The sequence below is a fragment of the Rhinolophus hipposideros genome (genome assembly GCF_964194185.1).
Source record: "Rhinolophus hipposideros genome assembly, chromosome: 13".
Taxonomy (NCBI): Eukaryota; Metazoa; Chordata; class Mammalia; order Chiroptera; family Rhinolophidae; genus Rhinolophus; species Rhinolophus hipposideros.
This window is the reverse complement of record NC_138059.1, coordinates 38,725,073-38,739,399: the sequence shown is the minus strand read 5'-3', so window position 1 is coordinate 38,739,399 and position 14,327 is coordinate 38,725,073. Positions and strand designations below refer to the sequence as shown.

At 34.8% G+C, this 14,327-nt stretch overlaps 1 protein-coding gene across 1 annotated transcript in view; it reads right to left on the bottom strand.

The window, feature by feature from the left end:
- Positions 1-14,327, bottom strand: part of RAD54B (RAD54 homolog B) — a gene marked incomplete at its 5' end in the record, with an annotated part of 127,312 nt that overhangs the window by 19,754 nt on the left and 93,231 nt on the right. The window contains 3 exons of the mRNA XM_081070751.1: positions 1,016-1,277; positions 10,228-10,403; positions 12,821-13,111. Of these exons, the coding sequence (XP_080926877.1) occupies positions 1,016-1,277; positions 10,228-10,403; positions 12,821-13,111 (729 nt within the window). The remainder of the gene's footprint in view (positions 1-1,015; positions 1,278-10,227; positions 10,404-12,820; positions 13,112-14,327) is intronic.

Here is a 14,327-nt window from a genome sequence, read left to right as displayed (position 1 = left end):
CACATTACAAAGAAATGTCTGGCTTTCCAAACATCTCCTGGGAGATAGCCTCTAAGTCCTTGGAATAATCTATTTGATAAGAGCATCTTCGTTTACCTGGGGCCTTGAGCCACACCGGACAGTTTATGCTAACAATGTGTTTTAAGTGTGGGATTTCAACCTGTAGTATCAGTTTGATCTTTGGTGGGGCTGGAGACTGAGAAAGTAAGGTCAGGAATTTGGGTACTCTATGATTGCATGATCGACCTCCAACAAAAACTCTGGACACCAAGATGCAAGTGAACTTTTCTGGTTGACATTATTCCATATGTGTTGTCACTCATCGATGCTGGGAGAATTATGTATTATCCATATAACTCCAGTAAGAGTGAACAGATGAGAGCCTATGCCTGGTCTCTTCTGGACTCTGCCCTATGTGCCTTTTACCTTTACTGATTTGCATCTACATAGCTATTTTCCTAGGTTCTGTGAGTCTTTCTAGTGAATCACTGAACCTGAGGGTTGTCTTGGGGTCCCCTAATACAGATACAAACACAGATACAAATCTATAGAAAGAAATCTGAAAAATACATGAAGATGGACTATATTGTGAAGAAAATCAAAGTCTTCTTCTGAAACATTTTCCTAAATAAGCTGATTTTATATCTTTACTATACCCTGCACAAACATTGATCATAGCATCTATATTTTGTTATCTTCCCCTGATGGTCATACTCATCATGAAGACCAAACTGTGAAATGAATTACAACCGACAGAAATATAGGCTTGTGTTTCAATGCCGGTTCTATCTCTTATAAGCAATGTGACCTAGAACAAGTGTTCATAACTTCATCTGCAAAATTGAATCATATCTACACTTGTAGGATTATTATAAAGACTAAATAGATGGAAAGCACTTAGTAAAGTGCCTATGGCAAAATAAGGGCTCAATATGCAGCAGTTATCATACATCATCTCATCTTTATATCACCAGTAGGCATTTTATAGTATTTATTTAACGCATAATAGTCCTACCTGAATATCAGTGGCTGGATTCCAATCAATGTCATAGAGAATTAAGTGAGATCCTCCAATAAGGTTAAGTCCCACACCACCAGCTTTTGAACTTAACAAAAAAATAAAATCAGTAGAGTATTTACTATTGAAGCAATCAACAATTTGCTGCCTTTGAGAGATTGGTGTTTGTCCATCAAGTCTTGTATAAGCATATCCATGCCACTTGCATACTTCTTGTAAAATATTCAAGGTTTGTGTGTAATTGGATACCAACACCACCCTGTCAATCAAGAAAGATTTTTTAGTATACAATTTAAAGGCAGCATTAGTTTTTTTTTATTTGAAATAAAACACAAAACAATACTATCACTGATTTTTTTTGTTTTTTTAAATTAGTTTCAGATGTACAAAACAATGAAATAGTTACTTACACCCCCCCAATCTACTACCCCTCTGACATCGTATATAGTTGTTACAATTCCATTGACTCTATTCCCTATGCTGTACTCACTTATATTTACAGAACAAGCAACAATGATCATATACATTAAAACACAGGTTCTCCAAACTCTAAAAATTAACTAAATAAAATGGAGGCAGACATCATACCAGATAATAGTTCCAACAATGGTTATAAGGATTCTCAATGAACTTAGGGAAAGAATAGATGATCTAATTGAGAAGTTCAACAAAAAAATAGCAAACATAAAAAAGGATGTAGAAACTATAAAAAAGAACAATCAAAAATGAAGAATATAATAACTGAAATGAAGAATGTACCAGAAGGAATCACCAGCACATTAGATGAAGTAGAGGATTAAATCAGTGATTTGGAAGACAAGATATCAGAAAACAATCAGAACAGAAAAAAAAATAAAATCAAGAAAAATTAGAATGGTTTAAGAGGCCTCTGGGACAACATCAAGTGTAACAACATTTGCATCAATTTTTTCAAAAAAAATTGAAAAACACACAAACACATACAGACTAAATAACATACTACTAAATAATGAATGGATCAACAATGAGATCAAGGAAGAAATCAAAGATACCTTGAGACAAAAGAAAATAAAAACTCAATGACCCAAAATCTATGAAACACAGTGAAAGCATTCCTTAGAGGGAAACTCAGCAATACAGGCCTACCTTAGAAAAAAGAAAAATCTCAAATAAACATCTAACCTTACACCTAAAGAAACTAGAAAAAAAACAACAAAGTCCAAAATGAGTAAAAGGAAGAAAATAATAAAGATCAGAGCAGAAACAAATGAAATAGAATTTAAAAAAACAATACAAAAGATCAATGAAACCAAGAGCTGGGTCTTTGAAAAGGTAAACAAAATTGATAACCTTTTATCCAGACTCATCAAGAAAAAAAGAGAGAACCCAAATAAATAAAATCAGAAATGAAAGAGAAGTGACTACTGAAACCACAAGAAATACAAGGTTATGAGAAAATATTACAAACAATATATGTAAACAAACTGGGCAATCTGGAAGAAATGAGTAAATTCCTAGAAACATACAGTCTTCCAAGACTGAATCAAGAAGAAACAGAAAATTTAAAAACCAATTACTACTAACAAAATCAAACGAGTAATAAAAAAAATCTCCCAATAAACAGAAGTCCTGAACCAGATGGCTTCACAGGTAAATTTTACCAAACATTCAAAAAGAATTTACACAAATCCTTCTCAAACTGTTCCAAAAAATTCACAAGGAGGGAAAGCAGCCAACCTCATTTTATGAGGCCACCACTATGCCGATTCCAAAATGAGAGAAAGACATTACAAAAAAAGAAAATTATAGGCCAATATCCCCGAGGAATAGCTGCAAAAATCTTCAACAAAACATTAGCAAACCATGCAAGCTAGCAACCCCTCTCCTAGGGATCTACCCAAAAAATCTGAAAACATTTATCCGTAAAGATATATGTACTCCAATGTTCACTGCATCATTATTTATGGTGGCCAAGACATGGAAACAACCAAAGTGTTCTTCGAAACATGATTGGATAAAGATGTGGTTTATATACATAATGGAGTACTACTCTGCCATAAGAAAAGATGAAATAGAACCATTTGCGACAACATGGATAGATCTTGAGATTATTATGCTAAGCAAAATAAATCAGACGGGAAAAGCTGAGAACCATACAACTTCACTCATATGTGGGATATAAAACTAAAACCAACAACCAAACAAGACAAACAAACAAAGTAAAATGAACTCATAGATACAGACAACAGTTTAGTGGTTACCAGTGGGTTGTGGGGAGGGGGTAACTACTCGTGGTAGAAGAGGGTAAAGGAGGTCAAATATATGGTGATGGAAGGAGAACTGACTCTGGGTGGTAAGCATACAATGTGATAAATAGATGATGTATTATAGAATTGTATACTTCAAACCTATGCAATTTTACAAACAATTGTCACCTTAATAAATTTAATTTTTTTAAAATTTTTTTTTAAGATTTTTTTTTAATTGGGGAAGGGGTACAGGACTTTATTGGGGAACAGTGTGTACTTCCAGGCCTTTTTTCCAAGTCAAGTTGTCGTCCTTTCAATCTTAGTTGTGGAGGGTGCCATTAAGCTTCAAGTTGTTGTCCTTTCAGTCTTAATTGTGGAGGGCGCAGCTCAGCTCCAGGTCCAGTTGCCGTTGCTAGTTAGAGGGGGCACAGCCCACCATCCCTTGTGAGAGTCGAACTGGCAACTTTGTGGTTGAGAGCCACACTCCAATCAACTGAGCCATTGGGGAGGCAGCTTAGCTCAAGGTGCAGTATTCAATTTTAGTTGCAGGGGGCAGAGCCCACCATCCCTTGTAGGACTCGAGGAATTGAACTGGCAACCTTGTGGTTGAGAGCCCACTGGCCCATGTGGGAATCGAACCGGCAGCCTTCGGAGTTAGGAGCAAGGAGCTCTAATCACCTGAGCCACTGGGCCGGCCCCAATAAATTTAATTTTTAAAAAAGGCTAAAAAAATTAGCAAACCGAATTCAGCAATACATTAAAAAGATCATACACCATAATCAAGTGGGATTTATTCCTGGAAGGTTGGTTTAATACCCACAAATCAATTAACATTATACATCACGTAAACAAAATGGAAGATAAAATTGATATGGTCATCTCAATAGGTGCCAGAAGCATTTGACAAAATCCAGCATCCATTTCTCTCAGCGAAGTAGGAATAGAGGGAACATATCTCAACATGATAAAGGCCATATATGACAAGCTCACAGCTAACATCTCACTCATTGGGAAAAGCTAAAAGCATTCTCCTTAAGATCAAGAACAAGACAAGGATGCCAACTTTCACCACTTCTATTCAACATAGTATTGGAAGTCCTAGCAATAGCAATCAGAGAAGAAAAAGAAATAAAAGGAATCCAAACTGGGAAGGAAGAAGTAAAACTGTCAGTGTTTGCAGATGACATGATACTATATATAGAGAACTCCAAAGATTCCACCAAAAAACTGTCAGAACTGATAAACGAGTTCAGTAAAATAGTAGGATACAAAATTAATATTCAGAAATCAGCTCTGTTTTTATAAACCAATAATGAACTGTCAGAAAATTAGGAAAACAATCCCAAGTGACGTCAGAAATATGGTAGCATGAGGGGTTCCCCCTAATCTCTCCCCTTCAAGTTATAATAAGTTGAACATCTATAGTCCAACAAAGGAGTCCCTCTGCAACACACAAACAGAGATCTGCATATCAAAACATCTGAAGGTGGGTGAATTGGAGTGAAGAAGGGAGGAGGAAAGGGAGAAGAGAAGAGAAGGGTGCTCGGGTTTTTGAGGGGAGGTGTGCATCCATATGTTCATTGCAGTATTATTTACAATAGCCAAGATGTGGATGGAGCCTGGGTGTCCATCCAAAGATGAATGGATAAAGAGTAGGTGGTATATATATACAATGGAATATTGCTCGATCATGGAAGAAAATGGGTTCTTGCCATCTGCAACAACATGGATGAACCTGGAGAATACTGAGCTGAATGAAGTATGACAGACAGAGAAAGAGAAATGCAATGTGATTTTACTTATATGTGAAATCTAAAGAACAAAATGAACAAACAAACAAAACAGAAACGCAGTCATAGACACAGAGGACATTTTGATGGTTGCCAAATGGGAAGGAGATTGAGAAGGTGGGTGAAAAACAGGAAGGGATTAAGAAGTACAAATTGGTTGTTATAAAGTAGTCATGGGGATGTAGGTATAGCATGAGGAATATAGTCAACAGTATTGTAATAACTATGTATGATGTCAGATGGGTACTAGATTTATCAGGGTAATAGATGGAAGGGGAGTTGAGGGGCAGGTTGAAAAGGTGGAAGGAATTAAGAAGTACAAATTGGTAGTTACAAAACAGTCATGGGATGTAAAGTAAAGCACAAGAAATATAGTCAATAATATGGTAATAACTATGTATAGTGCCAGGTGAGTACTAAATTAGTCAGGGGGATCACTTCTTGAATTATATAAATATCTAACCACTATGCTGTACAACTGAAATTAATACAAAATAATATTGAATGTTAATCATAATTGAAAAATTAAAATGGGGGGAAAGAGGAATAAGAGGTTCAAATTTCCAGGTATAAAACAAGTAAGTCATAGGGATATAACTTAGAGCACGGATAATATAGTCAATAATATTGTGATAGCATAGTACAGTGTCAGATGAATGTTGGACATAATGATAATCACTTCTTTAGATATATAAATGTTGAACAACAATAATGTACACATGAATCTGATATAATGATATATGTTAGCTATGTTTTTTAATAAAAATCTTTTTTAAAAAATTTAAAAATACAATTAAAAAATGAGCAGAGGACCTGAACAGACACTTCTCCCAGAACACACAAACAGCCAACACATACATGAAAAAATGCTCAACTTCACTAGCTATTAGGGAAATACAAATTAAAACCACAATGAGATATCACCTCACACCTGTTAGAATGGTTATTATCAATAAGACAAATAATGACAAGCGTTGGAGAGGTGTGGGGAATAAGGAACACTCATATACTGCTGGAGGGAATGTGAATTGGTACAGTTAGTATGGAAAACAGTATGAAGGTTCCTCAAAAAATTAAGAATAGAATTACCATACAACTCAGCAATCCTTCTCCTGGGTATCTACCAAAAAAATCTGAAAACATTTATCCGTAAAGATATATATACCCTTATGTTCATTGCAGCATTATTCACAGTGGCCAAGACATGGAAATCACCAAAGTATCCCTCGATAGATGACTAGATAAAGAAAATGTGGCATATAAACACAATAGAGTATTACTCAGCCATAAGAAAAGATGAAATATTGCCATTTGCGACAACATGAAGGGATCTTGATATTATCATGCTAAGCGAAATAAGTCAGACAGAAAAAAATCAAGACCCATACAAGTTCACTCATATGTGAGACATAAAACTGAAAACAACAAACGAATAAGACAAAGAAACAAACAAACAAGAACTCATAGACGCAGAAAACAGTTTAGTGGTTACCAGAGGAAAAGGGGGGACATAGAAATAGAAAAGGGTAAAGGGGATCAAATATATGGTGACAGAAGGAGATCTGACTTTGGGTGATGAACACACATACAATATGTAGATGATGCATTATAGAATTGTACACTTAAAACCTCAATAAGTTAAAAAAACAACACAATGAGATATCATCTCACACCCATTTAGGACAGTTACTATAAAAACAAAACAAAACAAAACAAAAAACCCTGAAAATAACAACATTGGTGAAAATGTGGATTTGCACTATTGGTGGGAATGTAAAACGGTGCAGCTGCTATGAAAAACAGTATGGTGGTTCCTCAAAAAATTAAAAAGCAAATTACCAGGGCAGCCAAATGGCTCAGTTGGTTAGAGAGCGAGCTCTGAACAACAGGGTTGCCGGTTCAATTCCCATATGGACCAGTAAGCTGTGTCCTCTACTAATAGATTGAAGACAACGAGCTGCCAGAAGGGCGACCAGATGGCTCAGTTGGTGGAGTGCGAGCTCTTAACAACAAGGTTGCCAGTTCAATTCCCACATGGGGTGGTGGGCTGCGCTCCCTGCAACTAAGATTGAAAACGATGACTGGATTTAGAGTTGAGCTAAGCCCTCCACAACTAGATTGAAGGACAACAACTTGGAGCTGATGGACCCTGGAGAAACACACTGTTCCCCAATATTCCCCAATTAAAAAAACAAATAAATAAAAAATAAAAATAAAAAAATAAAAAAGCACCAGCGTGAGCGGCCGGCAGCCAGCGTGAGCAGCCGTGAGCTGCTGTGTGCTGCCATGGGCTACCATGTGCTGCCATGAGCGGCCGGCAGCCAGAGAGTGCTGCCGTGAGCTGCTGTGAGCGGCCGACCGACAACTGGTGACCGACTACTTCAGCCGGGGCTCATAATACCAGCATGGGTCAGAGAGCTATGTCTTACACAACTAGACTGAGAAACAACAGCCTGAAATGAAGTGGAGGGGAAGAGGTGGAAGAAGAGGGAAAAAAGAAAAAAAAAGTTAACTACCATATGATCCAACAATTCCACTTCTGGGTATATGCCCAAAAGAATTGAAAACAAGGTCTTGAAAAGATATTTGAACACCCATGTTCATAATGGCACTATTCACAGTAGACAAAGTCCATCAACAGGTAAATGGATAAACAAAATATAATATATACATACAATGAAATATTCAGCCTTATAAGGAAGGGCATTCTGATGTAAGCTACATGTGGAAGAATCTTGAGGACATTATGTTAAGTGAAATAAGTTAGTCACAAATAGACAAAATACTGTATGATTGCACTTATATGAGGTATCAGATTGACAGAGACAGAAAGAAGAGTAGTTGCCAGGGGGTGGGGTAAGTGGGAATGGGAAGTTATTTAATCGGTATAGTTTCAGTTTTGCAAAATGAAAAGAGTTCTGGAGATTGGCTGCACAACACTGTAAATGAACCTAAAACTACTGAACAACACAACTAGAAATAATTAAGATGGTACATTTGTTATGTGTATTTTATTACAATTAAAAAAATAAAGGGCCATCTCTTCAGTCAATGTGTAGCAACAGAACACCCAATCTGTGCTACTGATGGAGGTGCTGCTTCTTTTTTCATGGGACAAGGCAGGATACAGTTTTGTTAGGTACCCACCAACTGGCAAAATGACTCCTTTTCAACCCCTACCCCAAATTATATTTTTCCTCATGACTTCTTTGTTTCTGCCATAAGAGGGTAACTTTCCCCTATGACATCCTCAAAGAAAAATTCACATACCTATGTTCATACCCTCTCTTCTCTTTCCTCTAAAACTCTGTTCACTTATTATTCTCTGTCCAATAACAGCCATCTATACCCCACTCAGAGAAGACAAAAAGGATCCAGTAAACAAAAGATGCAAATAAAAGTCTAAGTAAAAGTATATACACTTAAATTCAAACTGGGTCACAGTCTGCATATAATTATACATCTTCCTCTCTACATATCAAATATCTAATAAAACATTTTAATCAAACTGTATTAATCACTACATAGAAAGTTTCCTTGTTTTAGTCACTTTATTGTTATAAAAAATAAGTCTAAATTTTTACACAAGTCAAATGATACTATAAATCCTCCAAAGAGGTTAAGACTCTGACACACTTTGTGAGGGGTGAAATGTCTAACTATTGCATTGTTTTGTACACCTGAAACTAACTAACTAACTAACTAACTAACTAAATAAATAAATAAATAAAAGACTTTTTGACCATCAACTATAATCATTATTTTGCAATCTTTTATGTATTTTTGCCTTAATTCTCAAACACAGTTTGAATGCCTCCTAACGTAAAGATAATGAAGACACAGTCACTGTACTACAAGTAGTGACTTATAAGACAACCAATGATTAATATAATGTGAGATGAGCTCCATTAGAGGGAGGTACAGGATGCTACGGAATACAAAAGAGGGGTGGCTAACTCAATCTGAGGCCAGAGGCTTCCAAAAGAAGAAAGCCTCTAAACTGAGGCTTTTCATTTATTTTCTTTTCATTTATTTTCTTTTCATTTATCATTAATGAAAAGAAAAATCTGGCGAGAAGAATGAGAAGTGGAGATAATCATGGCATAGGAAACCGCAACAGTAAGATCAGAGGGTGAGAACTAGAGCAAATTACAGCTTCTGCAGGTATCAATAGTTTGATATGAAAGGATCATATGAAAAGTGTGAAGGAATAGTGAGAGTCGAGGCTAAAAAGGAAGCATTAGCCAGGTCATGAAGAGTCTTGCCCGTATGCTAAAGTGTTTAGGAATTTCTGGAAGACAACTGAGAGTCTTTGAAAGAAAGGCAGTGATATGTTGTTACCTTTGTATTTTAGAAATATGATTTAGGGCAATGTTGATATATAATGGGGGTTGAAAGTAAGAAGGAAATAGTTTGTAAGAGACCAGCATAAGCCAAATCAGTAATTATAAGAATCAAAACAAAAATCTTGGTACCAGAAAAGAAATGGATTCCTGAGATTAAGAAATAAAATCAGTACAATTTAGAGACTGACAATGTTGGAGAAGTAAAGGAGAAAGTGAGTCTAGCATGACAAGGTGTTTTGCTTACATTATGTACCACTCATCAAAAAGAATAATGAAAAAGGATCAGGTTTGCAATGGCAAAATGATGAAGCTGTTTTGGGACATGTGAAGCTTAAAGTACAGTATGACATCAGGATAGGGTTAGATGTCCATTAAAGAGTTAGAAAGAAGGATGTGGAAACTAGAAGAGAGAGTTGAAATAGAGAGATTTGTAATCAATAATATATGGGTGATAGTTAAAAACTACTGGGAATAGAGATAACCCAGGAAGGGTGTTTAGAGTGAGAAGGAGGGTACAAAGAAAACCCTAAGGAATATCAACATTTAAGGGGTAGTAAAAGAATGATTCTGAAAGAGATTAGAAACAAGCTACGTGTTATATATCAGAAGACATCTCTGGGTTTTTTTAAATATATGTATTTATTTTATATCTAATTTTTCTTAAAAACTTAGACACATTGTTAATAAATTTTAAAAATACCGGGAGCTGACCAAAGAAGAAAATAACTTACTTTTAATGTTTTCTTCTTTTTTTAAAAAAAAAAGGAGGGGGAAGGGAGTAAGGACATAGTCTAAACTAAAATTCCATGAGCACTTACAAGAAGTTTATTAAATTGATCTCTTACTTTTCAGTAGGACAAAGTCTTTGGATAACTGCTAAGAGCTTTGTCAGCACTTGTAGTTTTCCTGACTCCTTCTCACTAAACATGAGAGGGTTGTAGTCAGCAGGGAACACATTTATCAAGCCTTCATATAGACTCCTTTCTTCATTTTCATCCCAAGTTGAACTACATTCTTTTTCCTATTCAAAAGAATAATTGTTAACACTGGCTCATGGTTTTTTTGTTTTGCTTTTTACAATCGGGAGGGGAAAAAATGCTAAAATTATGGGGGTGGGCATGAAGATTAATAACTACCGAAAAGATCAAGCTAAAAATCATGTAAATATTCATAGGTTACGATTTAGTCTTTTTTTTTTTAAGTAACATGTATTCTACCAAATTAATTACAGAGCAGTTCTAATGCAGGCACCTAATGCCTCCTGCCTTCATCTTGTAAGTGCAATATCATCACTCAGTGGATGTGGGGAGCAGAGAAATAAAGGAAAGCAAAAAAGAGGGCAAACAATGCTACAAAATCTATCTATCTATCCCCTCCAAAACCCTGAGATTCTTCGTCATTGATCCTTTTTCGCTCTTCTTCCTCTTTCCCCTCCCTGCTATTACTTTCTCTTCTGATTTGTGGGCTTCACACAGCACCTCCTGGGTGATACTCAAAACCAAGCAAATTCGTTTACTCAATCTTAACAATTCCTTCTGCAAGAATTCTGCCAATAACAGAAAAATATATTCATACTTACAACATTTATCATTTTACCAATAGTTTTTAGAATAATTTCATTCCAAAGTGATTATCAGCACTTCTGAAATTCCCCCTCCAAAACTGCTTAGCTGACATGTGAACACATAACTAAAGATTACATTTACTAATGACTACATCACCTTTTAGGTTAAATTTCTGGGACTGACTGATCTCCTCATTCTCTCCCACATTTACCAAATTTATTGTTATTTTCACATGTGGCAGGCTCATTTCAGCCATTATATATATTATATATACATTATATATACATTGCTATAATATTAGGGAAGGTTTACTGAATAAATCTCAGATTGTAAATTATGCACCGTTTTTGAAGTCTGTAGTATCCTATGCCTATTACTAGTTAACTGATACATTCTGGACCATCAAAAAGTCTTCCTTTTAAGGAAGAATTTTCAGCTTCTATTTTTGCTGGGCATCATGCCCAAAGGGTTTAATTTTTATCACTATGTATAGAATCTGTTTCTTAAAAGGTCACTTAATAAATGGTTATAATCCTGTCTACTGCAGTTACAGAAGCTGACTTCTAAGACAAGCTATGTAAATATAACCCACTACAGGATAAACTTAGAGAATTCTGGTACAACATTCCATTTTCTAAGCAGATAATGAATGGCCTCAAACATCATGTGGCACCCACAGGTTTTCATTGGCAAATTATGATTTTGTTTAAAAAAAAATATATAAGAATGAAAATTGTTAACAGAGTACTAATAATTACTGTGCAACTTCCATGGCCAGGCACTTTACTAGGTTCTTTCCACACTATTTCATCAAATTGCCCAGTAACATTATCAGGAAGTTATTATTGTCTCTGCTTTCCAGTGAAAAAAACTAAGGCTCATAGATGTAACTTGACCATGATTAGAGAACTAGTAAGTAGTACAGTGGGAACTGGTACCCAGTTCCAACTCCAAAACAGAAAACTCTCATTATACTCCAAATTGCCTTATGTTCATTAAATATCCAAATGGTCAGCTCAACTATGCAGCCATTAAAAATCATACTTGTAGAAAGTATCTAATGAAAAACTTTAAATTGAGTTTCTCTAGAAAAAGACTGATATACTCGTATGCGTATCTCTGAGCCCCTATTTTCTCACCACAGAATGGGGATGGTAATAATAGTACTTATTACATAGAGTTTTGTGAAGAATAAATAAAATACTACTAGAAAAATTTTTCATGTTTAGTACATGGTAATTGCTTAATAAATGTTAATTAAGATTATTATTAATATCAAAATGTGGTTTTCTCTGGCTGAAGAGCTTTATTTCTTTATTATAAATTCCAAAAAGTAGTATACCAGGTCACAAGATATACAAAATTATAAGGCTTTTGATAGTTTATCAAACTATTTTCTAGTTATACCAGTTTACAGTCTAACTAAATCATTTTTATTTTCTTCTTTGCAATTTTCTGAATTTTATAAATTTCATACAATAATCATGTATCACTTTTATAATGAGGAAAATCGAAATTGTTTTTAATGGTAAATTTTGTATTTGTTAGCACCAACCAAAACTGACTGTCTATATTAATATAAAATAGGAAGGGAGACCATGACAAAGTATTAGACAGATGTCAAAGGGTATAGGGCACATACTCTAGAAGGCAGAGCCTCAAACCCATTTCATCCCTCGTTCAGCTATACGAATGTATACATGACGAACAACTAGAAGGGTGGATCAGCACTACAACAAAACACACTGGAGAGACTTGAAGCTTTGGGAAAACCCACAAATGCAGCCCCAGGGATTAATCCAATCTGCCCTCTTAGAGTAACATGATACAGAACCCTCAGCTGATATCCCTGACAGTCTCACATACTACTTACCTTTATAGAGTTGAACAAAAGGCAGGGGTGATTGCACAGTTTTTTAAGAGCTCCTATACACATTAGATGAGGACTATTTTCCAACAACCCTTCAAGACAGAATCTGACAGCATGAGAATTCAACAGCTTTCGATAAAGCTCAATCTGTAGTGCCCCTGGTCGGCAAAAGACTACATTCTCTATTTTAGGTGGAAGATATTTATTTATGACTTCTTGGGTTCTTCTAAGGAAAAAGAGTCCAGTGAGGCAGGTAAGTTCAGCTGCTCTCCTATCTCCTAACTCCTTTTCTTCCTGTGGAAAATAGATTAAAAGTATTATAGATAAAAATACTTGCAGTAAAAATGAACTTAAATATTTTATGATAAACTACTTGCCTTCAATTTCTTTTTTTTTTAACAGAAGAAATGTAATATGAGTTTGGAAAAGGAAGACCAACCATTATCTCTTCATAATCATTTAATTAAGTGAAGCTACAGTCTCCTAAATCCTTGTTTATTTGGCTATCGGTATATTGAGAGACATTAGAATCAACAATCTACAAACTGAATTATTCTGAAAGTAAGCTTTTATGTGAAGACTATAATGGCACATAGTCCTAACATCAAAGAAAAGAATTGATATAGCAAATTCCTGGAAGCAAGTACTTTGACAAGTTATTGATCCCAAAATTAAGCCTACAAGAAATTACTGGCACAAAGCATTACTGATTCTTTCAAAATCATTATACATTATTCATTAAATAATAGTACAGTTTTAGAGTCAAAATACAGTATGAATGAAATATATGTTCAAATTCTCTATATACAGTATTTTGAGTGTAGAGAACATCACAATGAAGCTTAAATAAATCTCATATGTACATTTGTGTTTACATATAAATCACAGAAAACTTTGCTTATATTTTAAAACTATTTTCAATTTTTATTACAAAAGAAATAGGTTCAGGGGAGAAAAGTAAGAAAATACAACTAAGCAAATATAAGGAAATTAAAACCAACTTTAATCAACCAGAAACAACCACTGTTGTCACGACTTATCTATATCTTACAAATTTTTTTTCATTGCATAAACATGCAAATATTTTTAATGTTCTATTTGTTTGGTTTTTTTGTAGCAATAAAAAGATATCAAGCTATAAAGCTTCATGGAAACAAAAAACCAGTTTAGCTTAACATTCTATCCCAAATGTCTAGTACCTACCATTTGGCCAACTTTAGGTGTTTAATATATATGTTGGGTAAATATGTGAATATGATTTTATTTTTAAATAATGTATCATAAACATTTTCCATGTTACGAAATACTTGCATAAACTATTATTTTTATAGTTCCTAGTCCATCAGAAACACTCAATAATTTCTTGACCAATTACCATATTTTATTAATTGTAAGATATAATTTTTTACACTCTAGATTCTCTGAAATAGATGCTTTTCATAACTAGTGACTTCTTACAATTATAACTAGATAGCATGTTTTTCTTGCTGGTACATAAAATAATGATGCA